The sequence below is a fragment of the Ylistrum balloti genome, unplaced genomic scaffold (assembly GCF_031769215.1).
Source record: "Ylistrum balloti isolate Yb309-2 unplaced genomic scaffold, AGI_CSIRO_Ybal_v1 Utg370706, whole genome shotgun sequence".
Taxonomy (NCBI): Eukaryota; Metazoa; Mollusca; class Bivalvia; order Pectinida; family Pectinidae; genus Ylistrum; species Ylistrum balloti.
Genome location: NW_026782423.1, coordinates 1,235,899 through 1,257,059, shown reverse-complemented (window position 1 = coordinate 1,257,059; position 21,161 = coordinate 1,235,899). Strand labels below are relative to the sequence as shown.

Genomic DNA, 21,161 nt, shown 5'->3' with positions numbered 1-21,161 from the left:
CCTGAATGCACAATTGAGTCCGAAAGATGGTTCCAATGAATGAATGTGTCAACAAAAAATTATTATTTATATTAGGGTGTAGATCTGGTGTGATTACTTCTGCTGCTGCAATTACACGCATATTTGTCGACTATATTAGTTGTATGGTGGTGGCAGAATGTTTTTGGTTTGATCTGGCGTTTTTGTCTGGTAAACAAAATTGGAATGAGTAAGAGTGGCAGCTCCAACCCCTCGACCACCTTGTATCTTTGTATAAGACTTATAAAGGACCGAGGGGGAATAGTGTAGAAGGAGAGCTTACGGTCCACTTTACTAGCCTTAACCAGTAAGAATTTCCTTTTAGTCAGAACAGATTGTCTAGAATATCTCTTAAAAGACCAAACTGTGGCTAGTCAAAGACGTTTGTCTTACATCATAGCCTATAAATACTAATTGGAGATTTTTACGAGACCAAATCCAAGATTTTTACAAGATCACCTGTAAGACACAATTTGGCGAACAATCTTAACTCAATAATATACATATCTGTTACCTTTAAAACCTACCCTCAAGTCTTTTCCAGACCATTTGCTTGAAGTTGGTAAGGTCGATAGAATAAAAGTTATTAAAACACAACAAGTCGAAGATTAAAGTGTGACATTTCAATGACTTTACAGTCATGTTCATCAGACAAACAACTGGTGTGACGTGTACTAGCACTGACATACAAGTATGTATTATACAAGATGGTAAGGAATCAAAACATCATGCTCAAATCTTCTACTGGATGTATAATAAGATTCCATTCCCAAGTCATATCTGTGTGATATTTCTCTTCAAGTACATATTTATGTTTTTATCTTTAGCCTGGAGGGTCGACTGGCAGCACACAGGAGTATGTGGTTCGAGTCCCAAAGTAAGTTGTAGTTTGACCGTTGCATTGATCAGTGTTATTAAATATTCCTTGGGTAAAATTATTTCTGCTGTGGCCATAAAAAGTTTGCTAAAAGTAATGAGATCTATTATTTTTTGTATTGAAATTAGAACAAATGTATGGAACCACAATTGTAAGACATTTAAATTTTCCCTAAACCTGTTTGTACATTAAAAGGAAGTTTTGAGTACATCATCATTAGATAATGATAGGACAATTCAAGCATATTATAACCATTTTTGAATATTTGGTATCAGATGATGTATCCACAATTTTTAAGTCAAGAAAATAAAAGGAAAAGATCAATTTATAGGGAGCAAAAAGCAATTATGAAGATCATCAGTGGTATACCAGTGGGGGTTGATTCAGGATCCTTCATTTATTAATCATAAAAAACTTCAACTTTTACACATGGTTTTTAACAAAGGCTTGCAAATTGTTTTAAAGTTCACTTTTTGTCAAGTTGAAATGAACTTATCTATAGATAATTAACATTTATGGTTTGATGTCTAATTGTCATGATACACAGGAAAACGGCACAAGAATGCATGTCCTATATGTTGACCATTGATTTTATGTATTGTTACACAGTAGATTAATTACTTTTAGCTACGGGCAGTTTGATACATACCTAAATGGCGTGTATAGATGTTAAACTCACAGGTCTCCACCTTCACTTTTTCATTTAAAAGAAAATATCAACAAAAAGATAACTTCTTTCCAAACTAGAAAAGCAGATGCTGATTATTTGATCAGGCACATACAAAGTTCCACAGCCTAATAATTGTATGTTATGTGTACAACTAATCAACAGTGGTGAGTTTTTCTGTGATACTTATGGTTTTACTGATATGGTAGCTATTTCTTACTTAAACTTCCTTTAAATGTAATAACAAAATTGGTTTGTATTATTTCTATTACAGTAAATGTCAAAACATCATTTTTGGTTCTGTTTTTTCAGAGATCGACAAAAGAAGTACAGAATGATGAAATTTTCATCAGGAGCCAATATAGACTTTAACAAGCTTTCTCAGGAGGTAAAATTATGTCTATAATTATATTATATATTACTATATGTTTTTGACATGGTAGTTTTGTTTATTACTGTTGTTTTGTTTTCCCATTTCACTTCTTTGAATAAAAACTTGTAAAGAGAGTATCTGGTATAGGGATTTTTCAGCATAAATAAAAAATTATTCAGACATACCGATAGTAAACATAGAAATTCACCCAAAAGTAATGAATATATATATATACTTTTGAGGATTTATGTTGTAATAACTTCAACTTTACGCTGTCCCTCGAAATGCCTTTTTGATAAAAAAATAAGATTAGATATTCATGTGGTGATTGTGTATATTGATGACAAATGTTTGTTGTTGATTTTTAGCAAACACCAGTGAGAATGGAAAGAGAAAACAATCTAAAGGAATACAAAACTGCCCATGGCATTGATATGATGCCCAAATTTGGAGCAGGAAGTGAATTTGGTCGCGAACAGAAAGAGACAGCAAGACGAAAGAAATATGGCATCATGATGAAACGATATGATCCAGGCAATCAACCCTGGTTGATGAAAGTTGGGAAAACAAAGGAGGCTAAAAAGTGGGTGTTTGAAATAAAAATGTATTAGAATCACTACCTATATAAGGAGATATAGATGTGTATTATTATACCCAAACGTACCACATTGTATTTCTCCAATGCATTGGTTTTGTTGTTAAATCTTAAGAATGTGAACCATACCAAATTTTGCGTTAAAAGAAAAGGTTCAGTACAGTTAAGACATATCAAATAATATCAAACAGATTAAGTTATAACGATTATATATTATTATTTGTTTTATAGTTAGAAAGATATGCTCTGTTACTTCACTGTGCACTTTATATGGACAGTTCTGAAAAAATATTACATTTTGCATTAGAAACTGAATATCATTTACACCCTCAATTATTTTATGATGCTACTTCAACACTCATAGTTTATGCCAGATGTCAGGTTTGCCCACAAAAGTAATTCAGGAAATGCCTTTAAACATACTGCCAGTTATCAGTGTAGCTCATAATAACAAATTTCAAAAGGAGGCAGTTATGACAGCAGAGGTAATTTGCACTGACAGCAGTGATAAGGACTTTGAAGAATGTTGCTCATAGATTTTTAACAGTTTAAACTGTATTCAGTATCCATATCTAAAATGTGTCATTTGGCCTTCACTATTTTCCCTATCAGGATCCCATTTACAGAAAACTTTTATCAGTTAACTTGTAAACATGAACACTGAATGTTTCCTCTTTCTATCTTAGAAGAATTAATTATTTTCCTTATTTCTCATCAAGTTTCCACTTTTTTCCCATTGAGGATCTTTACCTTATCTGATAATGCTGAATTTATGGGGGGAAGGGGAAACATCACTATGACATCCCTTTAATGTTACTTGTAAACTTGTAATGACTGTATATATCTGTTCTCCGTTTGTAGGTACAAAGGTGTGCGAGAAGGCACAATAGCAGAAAACACATCTTACTACATATTTACACAGTGTCCAGATGGAGCCTTTGAGGCCTTCCCTATAGAGGAGTGGTACAATTTCTCACCAATGGTTCAATATAAGTATCTTAACTCTGAGGAGGCTGAGGAGGAGTTCAACAGGTACAGTTACTTTACTGCGCTGAAAACAAAGAAACAAGTTTATATCTTTGAATTATATTCTTACATCTCAGAGAGTGATATCCAATGTGATAAACCAAGCTAGATTTTAATCTAATTATTATCAAATGTTTCTTAATCTTAGTAAATTACAATACATCTTTGGTCTATTTTTTGACAGCCTATCTTTTATCCATCCTTAAATATTGACAAGAGTTTTCTAATTACTGAAGTATTGGAAAAAATTGTTACCTGTAACGAAATATACTAATTTGATGTTGAAGTTCTCTAAGATACCAGTTTGATCATGGTGTTAGAGAAATCCTTAAATGACACTTTCAGAACTTTCCCATTTACAAGTGAACATTATACATACTATCACTTTAGCAATTATCAGACTAATTGTATTCATCAGGGTAGATAATTCTATTCCCTTATTTTTGTTGTAGGAGGGACAAAACTTTGAACTATTTTTCTATAATGGTACGGAAAAGAATAAAAAATGATGAGGAAGGAGACAATGTGAAATTAGAAGAGGGAGAAAAAGTGAAAGAGAAGTCAAGAAAAACAAAGAAGCAAGGATTTGTAAGTACCTGTGAATATCAACTGCTGAAATCTTTTTATAGCCTTATGAAAAATAAAAAAATAAGTACCAGTAAAAAGAATTATCTCCTCCATTGATGTAAAAGTATACAAACTATTCTTTATTCTGAATGTAATGAAAGCTGCCTTTATATGTCAAAAAGACAATATATTAGCTTTTGATTATTATGTCTTTTTAATAACTTGTTTGCTACTTTTAGAATTGAACTGGCGAAGAATAAACACTTATAAATTACTCACCTTAACTACAGTACATGCTCTATTAATGTGTTTATATATGAATTTATGTTCAGTAGTGTATATTTATTCTAATTCTATCCTAATTGTTCACTTCCTCTAGTTTTATACAAATTTAGAAATTAGTATCTGAATGTATTCACCATAATTCCACCAACTTTGATCATGTAAACTATGATGCCACAAAAATCTTTGTACTATCTAGTACATCAAATTTAAGTCCTATGTTTTAGAATTGTTACACTGTTATGATGACAACATTACTAGTGTTCAGAATCATTTCAACTAATAAATTGTGTTGACATCTTCTGACAGATGGTTTCCCGTCATCTATACCTTCATCATTTGATAATTGTAATATCTTACCATCATTATATGTCTGTAAATCACCTCTACATAAATCAGCCTGTCTGTCTAACATCACTTGATCAGACATAACTTGTAATGATAGAGATAATTCAGCTTACAACTACTAGAAGTATTTTCCATGAGAATGTCCATTTCAAAATGTCTTCTGTGTCCTTTGTACATATTGTTTTCCAGAGGGGTTGGGGCAGGGGTAACACCCTGAAATAGAAAATAATGATGTACATATGTACTCATTTGTTTCCCAACTTAAGATTTTTCTTTTTCCTGTACCAGTTAACTCCCCTTACCAGTCACCCCAAAATTGTTTTAAACTTCTTTTAAGCAATGAGAAATGACAGGTAATATGTTGTTTAATTTCTTTTCCATTCTTCGAAGTGATGGATATTATGAGTTTTGTTACTATGAGTACAGATTCCCAGTGATTGTCTATTGTTGTCAATAGAAGAATGTAATTAGTTTTGAAGCAAGTAAATAAATTTGTTGGTCATCTACTTTTATACAGAAAATTTTAGAAAGCTATGAAGATGTCAATGAAACTGAAGTTTTTTTTCCCCATGATTAACAGCAATTGACAGATTTAGATGACGAAGATGATGAAGATGATGATGACTATGATGATGAAGATGAAAACAAAGATGGTAAGATTGCAGTTTAAGATTTAGGATAATGTCACATGCTGCAGTTATTATAATAACTGTAAATTAATTACTTTTGTTACTCTCAATTTTCAATTGTAGGTTCTCCTGGGTCCCTAGTTTTGTTCTTTAGATTTTAAACTGATCAGAAAAACAAAATGTCTGACATGTGGCCAACTTTCTCAATCTTTAATTTCATTAGTAAGTTCCCCTTTATCCCTGCTTGTGTGTATTTGATTTAGGACTGATCAGAAAAAGAAAATAGTTGACATGTAGACATCCCGTATTTCCTAGGTATGCAGTTGTGCATTGTGGGAATGATTAGAATAACGAAATGACCTACAGGTGGATGTTTTGGATTATGATTCGATTGTTGTAGTTCTGGATGGTTCAACTGCATGATGGTCTGCTTGCAAATTTGATAAGTAGGTTTCCCTTGGTTACACATTATGTAGGGAGGGATAGAAGAAAAGATCGAAAAGATCCAACTGATGAAGAAGCAAGTGAATAAAGATGATACAATAGTTGATTTTTTTGGAAACTCCTGTTTGATTTAGTTATTTTTCTATTATTTTATAATATGCTAATTCAAATGTGTATTTGTATTCGTCGCTCTGTAACATGTATATAACTGCACTATTGTTATTATGTGTAGATGAAAAACCTAAAAAGAAAACAAAGAAGGCTGCAAAACCAAAGAAGACTGCTAAACATAATTCTGATGATGAAGCTGTAGAGGAGAGTGATGAGGGAGACTTTGATGATCGGGAACTTGACTACATCACAGACTCTGACAGGTAAATTCATCATTTAGGTTGGCTCTTAATACTAAAAACATGAATTGTATAACCTTTTAATTAATCTTTGGGTTTAAGTACATCAACTAGATTTGGCTTAAGAGATCAGGTAATTGTCTTTGAACCCAAAGATCAAATAAAAAGGTTACCTTATTGAATCTGAAGGACTCAACTTAACTTAGCTATCCCTAATGCAACTTCTAAGATGTATAGGTCGAATAACTTTTTCACATATCATTACAGGTCAAGATTATGAAGGTGAACATTAGGGGCAAAAATAACTACCATGAACCAACTTTCTTTCACAAGTGATTTACTTTTGTGAATTTTGCATAAAAACGTAATTGCCATAAAACATTCATAATAAACACAATTTTTGATGTTAAACTCTGTTGATTAACATACAATTATGTTCCTCACACACCCTACAGCAAACTTACTTTCCTCACGCACCCAACAGCAAGCGTACTTTCCTCCCATGTTGGAGCTCCCTATGGATTTTATATAAACACCATATACATTGATATTTTTCAAAATTGTTTAGAATTGCCACAATGTGGTGTATTGCTGAAACTGTGGAAGTGAGTTTTTGCAAAAGGAAGCTGGTTTACAGAAGTCAATGTTATGCTAGCTATCATCATATTTTCTAATTAGGTAAACTATTCTAAAACTTCATGTACCTTTTGTATACATGTACATGGATATTATGTTATAGCACTTTCAAGATTTGGACAATATTCAAATCAGAACCTAATTGCTTGTTTCCACATTCTGTATGTTAACTTAAAATTTCACATGCGAAAACAATGTGAACAGATGGTATCTGTTATAAAACACTCTTTGAGACTTAAGGTCAAGGTCACTGTAACACTTTAATGAACATAAAATTTTCTTTCTTTCATATTTTGGAAAAATGCTTTCAGTTATCAGACTCTGTGTTGTGTAATACATTCAAACATTGTATCAGAGATGTTGATGTCACAGTAGTAGTATATAGAGTCAAGGTAAAATGTCCAGGTAATGCTTGCCTTACTGAATCCATCCTTTTTCTTGAGCATATCAATCCTCGGTAGACTCATGTCACAATACTTTCTTTGGTCTGCAGTAGTCTTTCTGAGACTGGGGACCGTGAGAAAGGAGACCTATACCAGGAGAAGGGAGTGGATGAGGAAAGAGGGTTGAAGAAGCTCTTGGACTCAGACGAGAGCAGTGAAGATGAAGAAGAAAAGAAAAAGCAAGAAGAAAAGGAGAAAGAAGAGGCAGAAAAGAATGAAAAGAAGAAAAAGGAAGGTAATGAACTTTAACTTTCAATTTAAAGATTTGTGGTTAAAATTATCTATCTGTTCCTTGATATCATTAATTCTGGGTTATTATGAAAAATTGTCTTGACTTCTAGCTGTGGTACTTGGTCGTGGTCAAAGGTCATCACAAAATTCAGCTTCATATGACATTAATCGTTATTTAATGAATGTGAAGTCGTATATTAAGAATAATATCGCATTATCATGGTATAAAGGTATTGTCACATAACAAAAGTTCCCTCTTTCTTCTTTCATTTATCCTTTCTCCTCATTTTTCTACATTTTCTTGTCTGCTGAAAACCATGATGGAAGTTGTAAACCTCATTAAATGAATAAATAAGTAAATAAATACATAGTGAAAGCTGTAGTCAAAATTGCAAAATAAAGTACTATTTTGGGACTGAAGAAATTATCATACTTTTAATATTTTCTGTAAGGTAAACATTGAGTAACCAGACTGTTTTAATGAAATATTAATATTTGGAAGTTCACAAGATTTTGCTGTAGATGTAAGTTCATTAGTAAATGGTAATGAGATCAGAGATAAAAGAGAGTATTGGTATGTGATTGATGCCTTATAGTGTTTTTGTGTATGTCAGAGGTAAAATAATTCCCCCTCCCCCACTGGAATTGATAACGATGATCTATATCTTTTGTGACCTTTGTGTTTTGCTGTGTTTTAAGGATCAGATAGTGACAGTAGTAGCTCCAGTTCCGACAGTGACTCAGATATTGACAAGGATGAGAAGATATCATCAGCTATATTCATGCAGGTATGTCCAGAAGATTTTTCTCATGAATATAACACCTGTCAGCACACTGTTATACAAGTGTCAATATTATACATGTCTAACATGTTATATTTAATGAAGCTGTGATGTTGTACTTAATTACTGATACATGTACTATAGTTCCATCAATTTATCTTGTACTTACTATATATATATAAGTATTAAATTCAGACCAGTATAAAAATGAAATATGTGTACAATTATATGTATTGAAGTTCACTCTTTATGATTTACAGAAGAAAGAGAAGCGTTTATCCCCAGTTCCCCGTGCTGGCACACCTGTAGACAGCGAGGATAAAAGCTGTAAGGAGACTAACTTTTATATCATTGGACCAGATCTAATAAAAGTCTTAAATATTGAGTACTATGGTAAAGTAAATGTGGGTCAATATAACTAGTACAGTGCAGTGTGTGAAGACACAATACATTTACAATGTGATATAATCGGTTATTAAAATACTTAATAAATCCTGTATAGATTTAATAATTATAATTTGTATTGAGTGAGTATAGATGAATGTACAGTATATCGTTTCATGTACACCTGTAAAATTTCTTAAGATTTATCATGTAATAATTTCTGATTAGCTATGTTTATAATGTATTTTTCCACCATTTTCACAATGTTTTAGCTCTGAAAAGAAAATTAGAGACTGAGACACAGGCATCAAAGAAGATGAGGACAGACAGTCCAAGTTTAGGTGCCCATGGATCATCAAGGTAAATTTTACAGGGGACATTTCTTGACTGTTCCTATCTTCTGTCATCTACAAGTTTCATACTCACAATAAGTTACTGCAAAACATAAAATCTCTATAACAGATTCTGATTAATCTTGATTCTATAAATGATTTCCTATTGTCCTGTTTCAGTGGTGTCATCACTGATGTATTGTTGTCCTGTTTCAGTGGTGTCATCACTGATGTATTGTTGTCCTGTTTCAGTGGTGTCATCACTGATGTATTGTTGTCCTGTTTCAGTGGTGTCATCACTGATGTATTGTTGTCCTGTTTCAGTGGTGTCATCACTGATGTATTGTTGTCCTGTTTCAGTGGTGTCATCACTGATGTATTGTTGTCCTGTTTCAGTGGTGTCATCACTGATGTATTGTTGTCCTGTTTCAGTGGTGTCATCACTGATGTATTGTTGTCCTGTTTCAGTGGTGTCATCACTGATGTATTGTTGTCCTGTTTCAGTGGTGTCATCACTGATGTATTGTTGTTCTGTTTCAGTGGTGTCATCACTGATGTATTGTTGTCCTGTTTCAGTGGTGTCATCACTGATGTATTGTTGTCTGTTTCAGTGGTGTCATCACTGATGTATTGTTGTCCTGTTTCAGTGGTGTAATCACACAGATGTATTGTTGTCCTGTTTCAGTGGTGTCATCACTGATGTATTGTTGTCCTGTTTCAGTGGTGTCATCACTGATGTATTGTTGTCCTGTTTCAGTGGTGTCATCACTGATGTATTGTTGTCCTGTTTCAGTGGTGTCATTACTGATGTATTGTTGTCCTGTTTCAGTGGTGTCATCACTGATGTATGGTTGTCCTGTTTCAGTGGTGTCATCACTGATGTATTGTTGTCCTGTTTCAGTGGTGTCATCACTGATATATTGTTGTCCTGTTTCAGTGGTGGTATCACAGATATATTGTTGTCCTGTTTCAGTGGTGGTATCACAGATATATTTTTGTCCTGTTTCAGTGGTGCTATCACAGATATATTGTTGTCCTGTTTCAGTGGTGCTATCACAGATATATTGTTGTCCTGTTTCAGTGGTGCTATCACAGATATATTGTTGTCCTGTTTCAGTGGTGCTATCACAGATATATTGTTGTCCTGTTTCAGTGGTGGTATCACTGATATATTGTTGTCCTGTTTCAGTGGTGTTATCACTGATATATCGTCGTCCTGTTTCAGTGGTGGTATCACTGATATATCGTTGTCCTGTTTCAGTGGTGGTATCACTGATATATGGTTGTCCTGTTTCAGTGGTGGTATCACAGATATATTGTTGTCCTGTTTCAGTGGTGGTATCACTGATGTATTGTTGTCCTGTTTCAGTGGTGGTATCACTGATATATGGTTGTCCTGTTTCAGTGGTGGTATCACTGATGTATTGTTGTCCTGTTTCAGTGGTGGTATCACTGATATATGGTTGTCCTGTTTCAGTGGTGGTATCACAGATATATTGTTGTCCTGTTTCAGTGGTGGTATCACTGATATATGGTTGTCCTGTTTCAGTGGTGGTATCACAGATATATTGTTGTCCTGTTTCAGTGGTGTCATCACTAATGTATTGTTGTCCTGTTTCAGTGGTGTCATTACTGATGTATTGTTGTCCTGTTTCAGTGGTGTCATCACTGATGTATGGTTGTCCTGTTTCAGTGGTGTCATCACTGATGTATTGTTGTCCTGTTTCAGTGGTGTCATCACTGATATATTGTTGTCCTGTTTCAGTGGTGGTATCACAGATATATTGTTGTCCTGTTTCAGTGGTGGTATCACAGATATATTTTTGTCCTGTTTCAGTGGTGCTATCACAGATATATTGTTGTCCTGTTTCAGTGGTGCTATCACAGATATATTGTTGTCCTGTTTCAGTGGTGCTATCACAGATATATTGTTGTCCTGTTTCAGTGGTGGTATCACAGATATATTGTTGTCCTGTTTCAGTGGTGGTATCACTGATATATTGTTGTCCTGTTTCAGTGGTGTTATCACTGATATATCGTCGTCCTGTTTCAGTGGTGGTATCACTGATATATCGTTGTCCTGTTTCAGTGGTGGTATCACTGATATATGGTTGTCCTGTTTCAGTGGTGGTATCACAGATATATTGTTGTCCTGTTTCAGTGGTGGTATCACTGATATATTGTTGTCCTGTTTCAGTGGTGGTATCACAGATATATTGTTGTCCTGTTTCAGTGGTGGTATCACTGATATATGGTTGTCCTGTTTCAGTGGTGGTATCACAGATATATTGTTGTCCTGTTTCAGTGGTGTCATCACTGATGTATTGTTGTCCTGTTTCAGTGGTGGTATCACAGATATATTGTTGTCCTGTTTCAGTGGTATCACAGATATATTGTTGTCCTGTTTCAGTGGTGGTATCACAGAAGAATCTATCAGAAGATACCTGATGAGGAAACCTATGACGACCAAGGAACTACTACACAAGTTCAAATCCAAACGTGTCGACATGACTAAAGACGCTATGATGAGTGCCATAGCAACACTTCTGAAAAAGATCAGTCCAAAGAAAGAAATGGTGAAAAATGTCATGTACTTATCACTGAAGAAAGATGGATGACCTTATTGATAACTAAGATGAAGGAATTGTTAAATAATCAAGTCGATGGTAGCCCAAGGCTGCTTATGACTTATGTATCCAGTTGTTATTATCTCACATGTTTCAGGACATGAAACATCAACAAGTGAGAAACTGGACAGATATACCAGTTATTTGGTGGTAACAACTGTCTAAGAATTCAGCTATCCATGGCCATGAAAGACAGTGTTCTCCACTTTCTGGTGTAAATTAATTTTGGAAGAAACTTTCCAAGCCAACTGTAAATTTGACTTTTAGATAATTTACATAGTTACATAGGTCTTGTTTTTTAAATCAGTGTTATAAAGCTTTGGGAGGCGGGGAGAAGAGGTGGCAGTTCACTTTTGGAATTCTCCTTGTGCCAAAATTTAGTGCTATCAGAAAACTGTGTGAAAATGGTATATGATCTTAAACTGTTTTCATCAGTTTGTAAATCCATCAGGTAAACTTGCTGGTTCTTGTTTTGGAAAGAAAGATAAATCTCACAGCTGGTCATGTGGATGAGACAAATAAAAGATTCATTGACCGTTGATTAAATTTGTCTGTTTTTTATATTGTGATCATATAGAAGTGTTGTGTTAAGCATATTTTGTATTGCTTTACTGTGGATTGATAGGTACTGAGGAGGGAGGTGAATTACAACTTGTGTAAACAGTACTAAGTCAGAACAAATAAATAAACACAAACTTGAAATCATATATCTATCATATTTAATTATGTTAACAATATTCATGTGTGTAAAAATCATGTGTGTGTAAAAATAAACAATGTATAAATATATCATAATGATAACAAATTGTATCACAGTGCATTCTCACATCAATAAAATTATCACGACAAATTCTTATAGCTACTAGTAATTGTATTATACAAATATATTAGTGCATATTCCTTGAGTAAATAATAGTCATATATTTGTAATATAAATATGTCACCATAGTTCCATACATCCTATAAACTACTGTTCATATTAGCTTAAACATTTGAACTATAATTATATGATAAGCAATTTGTTATTTGAACGAGGCGCGTGTGCCAAGAACTAAGAAAATGAAAAATTTATGATAACAGCTAATTTTAGGTGACGTTCTATGTAATATTAACTTGGAAATTAATATTTTATCTGTAGCTTTAGGTGTTAAAGTTATTTCTCATATGTCATCTTTATCACAAAATAAAGGTTGGTTTGTGAAGAATTGAATTGTAAAGTGAAATAAGTTCAAGATCCAATTAAATGTTTTGGTTTTCTTTGGTTCATATGATTTGAATACTAGATTGAAGCTATCTATTACGATGTAGATACAACAGAAGAGTTTCTATCACTTGTTAAATCCTTAAAGTCTATATTCAGTAAGACTTCAACCATAATGAGTGTTCTACCAACATTTCATTTGAAATTTTAGCCAGAAATACCAAACAGATGTTTTAAAAACTTGAAATTTAGGCAGGTTAGATGGTGTGACACCAAATAACTGCAACAACAAAAAAACAGTCCCATTATTATTTTATATTCAACACTTTGTAATGCTTTAAATTATAACTTTGAAATACAACTGATAGAATCATGTAGTGCTTAATATAATGACACTGATATATGTTTAAAGTAATATGGGAACTAGTCCTATTTATATCAATTCACAATCTACATTCACACTGTAAACTAACAAGACGAACACTATACTTTCAGTATGAATGTCATACAACACAAAAATTGATGTGAAAGTCTATCAATTATTTTGACAGATAAATGTGATCATAAAATATTAAGTTTCAATTAATCTCATTACTGCTGCCATCTGGTGGGGTATACACAATACACATTATTGGCACATTTGATTCCTCAAACTTTGCTTCCCGGTTTTTAAAAAAAAATTAAAATCCTTATGTGATATACCTCTGTTCTGTAATCAGTATTTGTATCCATAAAAATCTTCAATAATTTCTGTAGAATTACAGGTGACTAAATGCTCATCATCAAGGTAAAAATATATCTATGATTGGTGATGGATCAGCTACATTCTACTATTTAATTATCAGCTTTCTCAAAATCAATATCTGAGGCACAATATAAATAGTCTGAGTAATAAATACTGTTTTATCACTTTAAACTGATATGTTATGTGAGCACATGAAGCTTACAGCTGACACATGTATGCTGTACTTTACAAGATAACTTCATTTTCAGTTGTCCTGTTTTTAGAATTATGATGCATGGAACTAACTCTTTATCCTACCGAGGTAAAGAATGATGTTAAGTTTGAGTTGTGGAGGCTAGCTTCTCATTGTTTGGTCACATTGCTTGGTACTATTCTGAACCTCTATCTGTTCATTCAATACAATATGCGTGTAAAATTCTTCGTAAAATAGGTCTTTACTTGGTGAAAATAACAGATCAATTCTTTCCTGCTTAACAAGACTGCTACATTGAGGACGTTCTGATAGTCTGTGTTTGTCACTCAGTTTAAGGATGTTCTGATAATCTCTGTTTGTAACTCAGTATCTAGCTCCTTATTTTTTCTTTTCTGATGTTACTTGGATATGATCATCTTTAGGTGTGACTAGGCTTTTCACATGGCTGGCTTCTTTGTAGTCTGTGTGTGACTCCTCCGAGTGGGAGTGACCAGTAGCCATTTCTTGGACAGATGTCCACTGTGTCACATGCTGGTGTGACGTGTAGTTAATTGTTTACGGCAACAAACTTTCATCGTCTATGTGACTGTTCAACAACCCACCGAATTCCATTTAATACCTCTGTCAGGTTCTCAGATTCGCAATCACGCACCTGCAAACAGAATGAATGGTATTGGTAACATTAATCACCTCAAACACTGGATTTCAACACACATGTTAACATGATTTGAATGTGCTTCCAATATTTCAGAACAGATATGTGATATAACCTGTCAATATATTTCTTTACCTGCCATGGTCTTGTCATGTTTGACATTCCAAGCTTCTCCACGACCTTGATGCAAGGAATGCGACTGGTGTTGGAGTCTTTAACACAGGATAATACTAGAACTGGAACATGTGTGGCTGACCAGCGCTCATTTACCATGGTGTTTAACTCGTCATTCCCTTCACCTGCAATATAAACATTTCAATTTAACAAAAGAAACACCATCAAGTTTTACCTCATTTACAATTAGCGAAATTTGACTTTGATAAGGAGAAAAATATTTCTTGATGTTTTGGCACATTAAACCTATATCAGTGTCAATAAAACATTGACTTGTTAAAAAAAAGTGTCTTACCAGGAGCTGATAATGTTGAATCTACAACATAGATGAAAGCATCCACAGTTCGACAGAAATCTTTGACTGCTGGCTTGAGCTCCACACCGACTTGTCCACCATCATGTATTGATACCTGCAGTAAGTTATTGCCATTGATACGATCCCATCCTGGTTGTTGTCGGACTGATTTGGAAGCAGAGTATAGCACTGACAGCTGGAAATTTGTACTGTCTGCCATCTTCAGAAGCCAGCCAGAACCAACACCTTATAACAGATTAAGATAAATGAAAGCTACAAATTCCTGTGACACACTATCACTATAACATTACAGGGTAAATACCAACCATGTAGTATAATACCTACCATGAAATTTTTAGGAATAGGAATATTATATACACAATTAATAAAACTTTGTGAATCTGATACAAAGACCATTTACATATTTGTAATTTCTTTCACTAAGCTCAATTTACTATCTCTCATAACTCTATAAGAAAAAAGGGAATTTTTCAAAGATAATGGCTGATGGAAATATGTGATACTGATATCATCAAAGATATATATAAATACCATCAAACTGTCCTGGAACCATCCCCACTTGTTCCAATAACGTTCTTGCTGTCAGCATTTGTCTGACTAAACTGCTTGTGTTTTCAGATTCCAGGCCTGGACCAAACATGGCAATCTTTGGCACTTTCTTTGGAAGGAAATACCTCAGCATATTTGATATGCTTGTTAGCATGGAGTTTCTCTCATGCATAATTTGGTTGATTTCAGGAGAACATCTCAGAAATCTTAATAAAAAAAATTAAGAAAATGAAAGCAAAATCTTACTATGCAAATTGGACTATATACACACACACACATATATAATATATTTATGTTATTCCAAGTGATGTTTAAAAATATTACTAGTCTGAGTTGATCATTACTGATTTATGAAGATTAAAATAATCACCACTTTAATGTACTGTGTATACAAACAGATATTCATTAACATATTGATTGTTATGGCATGTGTAATGAACCATTAATCTACCAAACAGTGCAAATGCCCTGAAACTTACATTTCCTTATTTGACCATTCAGACTGCACTTCCCTGTATAAGGCTGGATTGGTCAAATGAGAAATAATATTCCAGGACTGAATGTTCCGTGTCAGTTTTTCCTGCCACAAGTGATTGTCCTGGCTCACATCATACCAGTCTCTACACACCCCACTCATCCGACAAAGGTCTTTCACTCCAAGGTAAGAGAAGATATGGAGCTTCACATTTAACTGTAAGATAAATGACATTTCATTCAAGATAAGGCTAGGTTTGATAACAGAGCAAATATATTCTAACATTAAACATTAATATGTACACCACACATGATATTTTAGTAATTCTTGATAGATTGATTGGTCTGGTTGCTTTTTATAGATCAAGCTTGTTAATGTCTCGACAATCACTTACAGATGATACTATCAGTACATCACCATGCCAGATTATCATAATCAGATAGTATAAACACATTAATGTTTATTTCCGGAAATTACATTAAGTCCATTCCTTATATACTTGTACTTACAGGTAACCCATGGAAAATCGATGCCTCCTGGTCGACATTTTTCTTTTCGTTCATTAAGCTCCTCTTTTTCATTTCCAGTTTGATCAGATACTGTTGCAGTCCTCCCGACACAAGGGTCTCTTGTTGATCACCCATTTGTTTTTTATATTTCTTCACTAAAGTTTTAAGGATAAAAAGAAGTCCTTCATCCAACAAATAATCATTTCCCAGTGGTGGCGTTATACCTGACCTTTGGTCGTTTTCATACGAAGGTTTTTCGGGCCGTTTAACATACAAACTTGGTCCACAAGCAAATGTTGTTGAACAAATATCATGAGGTATATCTATTTCAATCATTTTCAGGCCAACAGATGATTGACTTTGCGTAAGAAAACTTTTTACTGACAATATTGTCGCTGAATAAATCGTAATGTGAAGAATTCATAGTTACGTCTTTATATATACCAAGTTTCTTCTACGTAATGACAGCGATGTGTCAGCTCCAACGTGGCCAAAATAAGTTGTTAGTTTACTAAGGATGTGACGTCAGAAGCCTACGAGTTCACGGATCAGGAAAACGGAAGTGACCTTTCGCCATCTTGCTGGATAAACATGGTGAGCGATGAAAAATACCCGACATTCAATCGACCATTATCGGCTTCACAAATAAAGTTTGCGCAATGAAAGTTTACTTATTTAACTGATAAAAATTCATTGGTTTATTTTACATAAATATTTCGCTGCAATATGTCAAAGATTTTGTACAAGATACCCTATTTTGAATGTGTTCGAATAGGGTATTCGCGTGTAAATCAAATCATTAGACAGCATAGATATTGATGGTATATGAATGGTGGTTCGTTTATTTTGAGGTTTATTGCACCAGACACAAGGGACAGTGTCATCAATTCGGTGAAGGAAAGTTATCTATTAAATCTTGCGGGTATAACGTAATATTTCCCAACAACTGTCAAATGTTATGATCGAGATTGAAGTAAATTTCCTTTTTGTCTCGGAAGCGAAGTACGTGTTTCCTTACTTATGTTATCGACAATCGCAGTATTTCCCATTTGTTGAATTCGCATGAAGTGCTGTAATAAACAGAAGTTACCCTTTTAAATATAATGTGTGCCCTCAAGACCCACAGCGACAAGAATGTTGCTGGGAAGGGGCCTGTGTATATACATGAATATACACTATGATTAGTGGTTTACTATTCAACCCATTCATTGCAGTAGCATTGATTCTAGCTTATCAACATCCATTCACTTCTTCTATGCGATATATTTTGTAGTGTGATTTTCAAAAATCTGACCATTGACAATTATTGTATATCAAAGACATATGCCATGCAGTCCCAGTTTTCTACAGGCAAAACCAAACATTTCAGCAGACATGTCCAACCTTGATACAGTTTTATTTCAGAGATTGATATTCTCATTCACCAGATATTGTGTCATCATTTTTTTGGTGTAATCAATATGGGTGTACAGTTGAAATCATGTTAAGATATACTTTCACCATCACATTTTACATCTTTAAGTTTTCTTTGCATGAAATTATTTGTGAACTACCTAAAAGAAATGTGAGGTTGACACCTGGAACAATACAATTACAAGTATCATGGAAGTCACTGATATAACACAGTTCTTGTTTCTTTGCAGACCAAGGGAACATCCAGCTTTGGTAAACGGCACAATAAGACCCACACCCACTGCAGGAGGTGTGGGCGCCGCTCTTTCCATATCCAGAAGAAAGTATGTGCTTCATGTGGATATCCTAGTCCAAAGAAGAGGTCATGTGAGTACATAATCTTAATCTTCGTTGTTAATCCAATATGGGCACTTCAACCACAGGGGAACAGTGTTGACATGATATCTTGTGTCAAGCATCAAGCTTTTATGGCATGGTTAAAAGCTGTTGATTTTGTTGAGAATAACGGGGACAGTTAATGTTCAATAGAAAGCTGTAAGTTTTCATATTGAATTGATAAAATATTCTATTGGTGAAAAAATGTCTAAACTACATTGATGTGATTATATAATTGGAAGATGTCAAGACAATCCCTCAAGTTGAGAAAGCATGACAAAATTTTTCACTTTTGTATAAACAGATAACTGGAGTGAGAAATCTAAAAGGAGGAGGACAACTGGAACTGGACGTATGAGGCATCTTAAGGATGTTTTCAGGAGGTTCAGGTAAATTTTTATCACAATAACCGTTATATTGATGTACAGATAGGTCCATTTTAGTATTTAATATGTAAAAAATGAATGTATTAAGCCAGTCCTTTTCCAATGGAGAGTTTTGGTGCTGTTGGTATATTTCTTACTTCATTCAGATTGAAAACATGAAAATTTAATCCCTGATCAGCTACTGTTCTTACTTAAATGAGACAAAAAGACCATATTCCATAAAGAGAAGTAAATACCACGACCAAAGTAATCCAGACTTCCATCCCAGCTTTTTGTTGGCACAAAAACCTTGGTCAGTAAAATCAACTTAAAAGTTTCAGGGTTTTCCATAATTTTGTTAGTAGTAGGCTGTGTAGTGAAAGTAGGAGGCTGGCCTGCTGTGTATGTGTAGTCGTGTACGGAACATTATTGCGGAACTGGATTGGTGTAGGCAGCCAAATGATCAAGGTAGCCGGTAAAATTGGCTGGCAACCGGCTTTTATGGAAAACCCTGAAGTTTTGATAAAAAATTGTATGTACTTTTGAATAAGAATGAAAAATCAAAGATATATATATTTATCTTTACAGAAAGTGTCTGTAAAGTTCCTTAATTTAAGTTTATCTTTAATTTTATCATTGTAGGAATGGGTTCCGTGAGGGTACAGTAGCCAAGTCCAAGAAAAAGACAGCAGCCGCTCCATCATCTGCAGTTGCCACTAAATAGATAAATAAGTCTGCTGTAAATAAACAAAAAAAAAGAAAGACTGTTCTAGTTTGTCATGATTTTTGGTAGTTTTATTCAGTATTAACAATAAAGGGGGAAACTGTCTTTTTGTAGAAAATTGTTTTTAAAGATATTAAAAGATGGAAAGATTGTTAAGAGGAAATAATGTGATACAGTGGACCTGCCGTAACATGGACAACAGCAGTCTTGAAAACTTGCAATCGGGACAAAATGTTTTCATTGTTGTTAATACTCATACTCGCCAGTCTTTAGACCCAGATATGCTTTAAAGGAACAAAATGGACTTTTGATATCAATATTCCAGATATATTTGTTGGCCAGCACACTATGTATTGTGAACAGCATGATGGCACTTGCCTGAAATATGATGATAATGTAAAGAAAATATGAGGGTTTTTGCATAGGTATTAAAGTGTGGCACAAATTGTTAATTGGATATACACATTAATTGGGGCATTTCAAGTGTAAGGTAATTAACCTGATGTAGAAAGAAACCATTGACATTATTTGAATGTCTTGGATGAGGATGTAAGGGAAAAGGCAATTGGCTTGATGATCATGAATACTGGAAATGAGTTTTGTTCATGGGTTATATGAGAAGACAAAACTGACAATAGTGCATTTCTGTTTTCATGCAAAGTTGGCATATCTATATATATTTGTAATCTTCTCACGTAGAAATTGTTTATCATTTGGGGAAACATCTTTGATTTTCTTTAAAGAAAATTCTTTATAAAGGAAGTATATCACTGGCTCTCTGTTAATTAAGTGTAAAGTTCAATGTTTATCCAGCAGTATGATGCATTCCTATAGATGTTGATATGTGTATTGATCATAAACCAGATGTCTATCATAATGTTATAAAGAGACATAACTACATATGGTCAGTCATGCCCAAATTTGATAAAAACTAGCTACATAACCATGATTTTAGCAGTTGCCGGTAGTATATATATCGTCATTGAATTCATGTTACTTGCACTTCTCCATGGAACATCTTGACCATTAAGATACTCGATGGAACATCTTGACCATTATGATACTCGATGGAACATCTTGACCATTAAGATACTCGATGGAACATCTTGACCATTATGATACTCGATGGAACATCTTGACCATTATGAATCGTCATCACTATTTCCTGAGAACAGGACGGCTCATTCCCCTTTTTCGGAAGCAAGTTTTCCATGGTCCCTAGTTTAACGTTTTTTATTGTAAGACTGAAACAAAAATGACAGACAGGAAGCTGCTATGGTTTTGGAGGCTATAGTTTGTAATTTGTATTATAGAGAAGTAATAGATGAATTTTTCTCAGGTTCTGCATGTTGGTTTCACTTGGTGCCTTATTGTGCTTCACCTGTTTTAAAAACTCCTCAGGAAATCTAAATATTTTATTTTGACTGTTGTAGTCTGTTAATGCTCCGTCCATTAAGGTTTTTAAGTCATCTGACCCGAAGGGTCATGATGATATATAGCCATCATGCTTCTTCTGTTGTCAACTTTTGAAATTTCAAATTTCTTCTCAAGTTCCACTAGTGGGATTGTGCTCAAATTTGCATGAGATAGTCCTGACCAAATGTTATTTTTTAGGTATGTCTGAAATCCATGGTGGCCGCCATCTTGAAAAAATATATTTTAAATTCCTTTCTGATGTACGTGTAGATATAATGGTAGTCTACTATACAAAGCTACAAAATAGTGGCAAAACAGCGGTATAAGCATTTCCGGCTTAAACTTCAAGGGGAACATCTCCAAGTCCAAACCTGTCAGTATTTACGATGACTAAGTAACCAGTATCTTATTTGTCTATTGTATATCTAATGATCTTTCAC

At 34.0% G+C, this 21,161-nt stretch overlaps 3 protein-coding genes across 3 annotated transcripts; 2 read left to right on the top strand and 1 right to left on the bottom strand.

Moving 5' to 3' along the window:
- Positions 1-849: 849 nt before the first annotated feature.
- Positions 850-12,157, top strand: LOC132557652 (general transcription factor IIF subunit 1-like). Its single transcript, XM_060222172.1, has 12 exons — positions 850-895; positions 1,875-1,950; positions 2,304-2,518; positions 3,392-3,562; positions 4,009-4,144; positions 5,334-5,406; positions 6,059-6,200; positions 7,306-7,490; positions 8,186-8,274; positions 8,529-8,595; positions 8,925-9,012; positions 11,395-12,157. The coding sequence occupies exons 2-12, from the start codon at positions 1,897-1,899 to the stop codon at positions 11,600-11,602; spliced, it is 1,428 nt and encodes a 475-aa protein (XP_060078155.1). The 5' UTR covers positions 850-895; positions 1,875-1,896; the 3' UTR covers positions 11,603-12,157.
- A 1,541-nt stretch (positions 12,158-13,698) lies between these two features.
- On the bottom strand, positions 13,699-16,869 carry LOC132557692 (F-box only protein 4-like). The gene is made up of 6 exons (XM_060222212.1): positions 16,429-16,869; positions 15,924-16,135; positions 15,427-15,650; positions 14,875-15,120; positions 14,541-14,704; positions 13,699-14,402 (listed from the first exon to the last, which is right to left on the bottom strand). The coding sequence occupies exons 1-6, from the start codon at positions 16,762-16,764 to the stop codon at positions 14,322-14,324; spliced, it is 1,263 nt and encodes a 420-aa protein (XP_060078195.1). The 5' UTR covers positions 16,765-16,869; the 3' UTR covers positions 13,699-14,321.
- Positions 16,870-16,969: 100 nt separating this feature from the next.
- LOC132557651 (large ribosomal subunit protein eL37A-like) lies at positions 16,970-19,345 on the top strand. Its single transcript, XM_060222171.1, has 4 exons — positions 16,970-17,022; positions 18,072-18,207; positions 18,521-18,605; positions 19,224-19,345. Exons 1-4 carry the CDS (start codon positions 17,020-17,022, stop codon positions 19,303-19,305), a joined length of 306 nt encoding a protein of 101 aa, XP_060078154.1. The 5' UTR covers positions 16,970-17,019; the 3' UTR covers positions 19,306-19,345.
- The last annotated feature ends 1,816 nt before the right edge of the window (positions 19,346-21,161 follow it).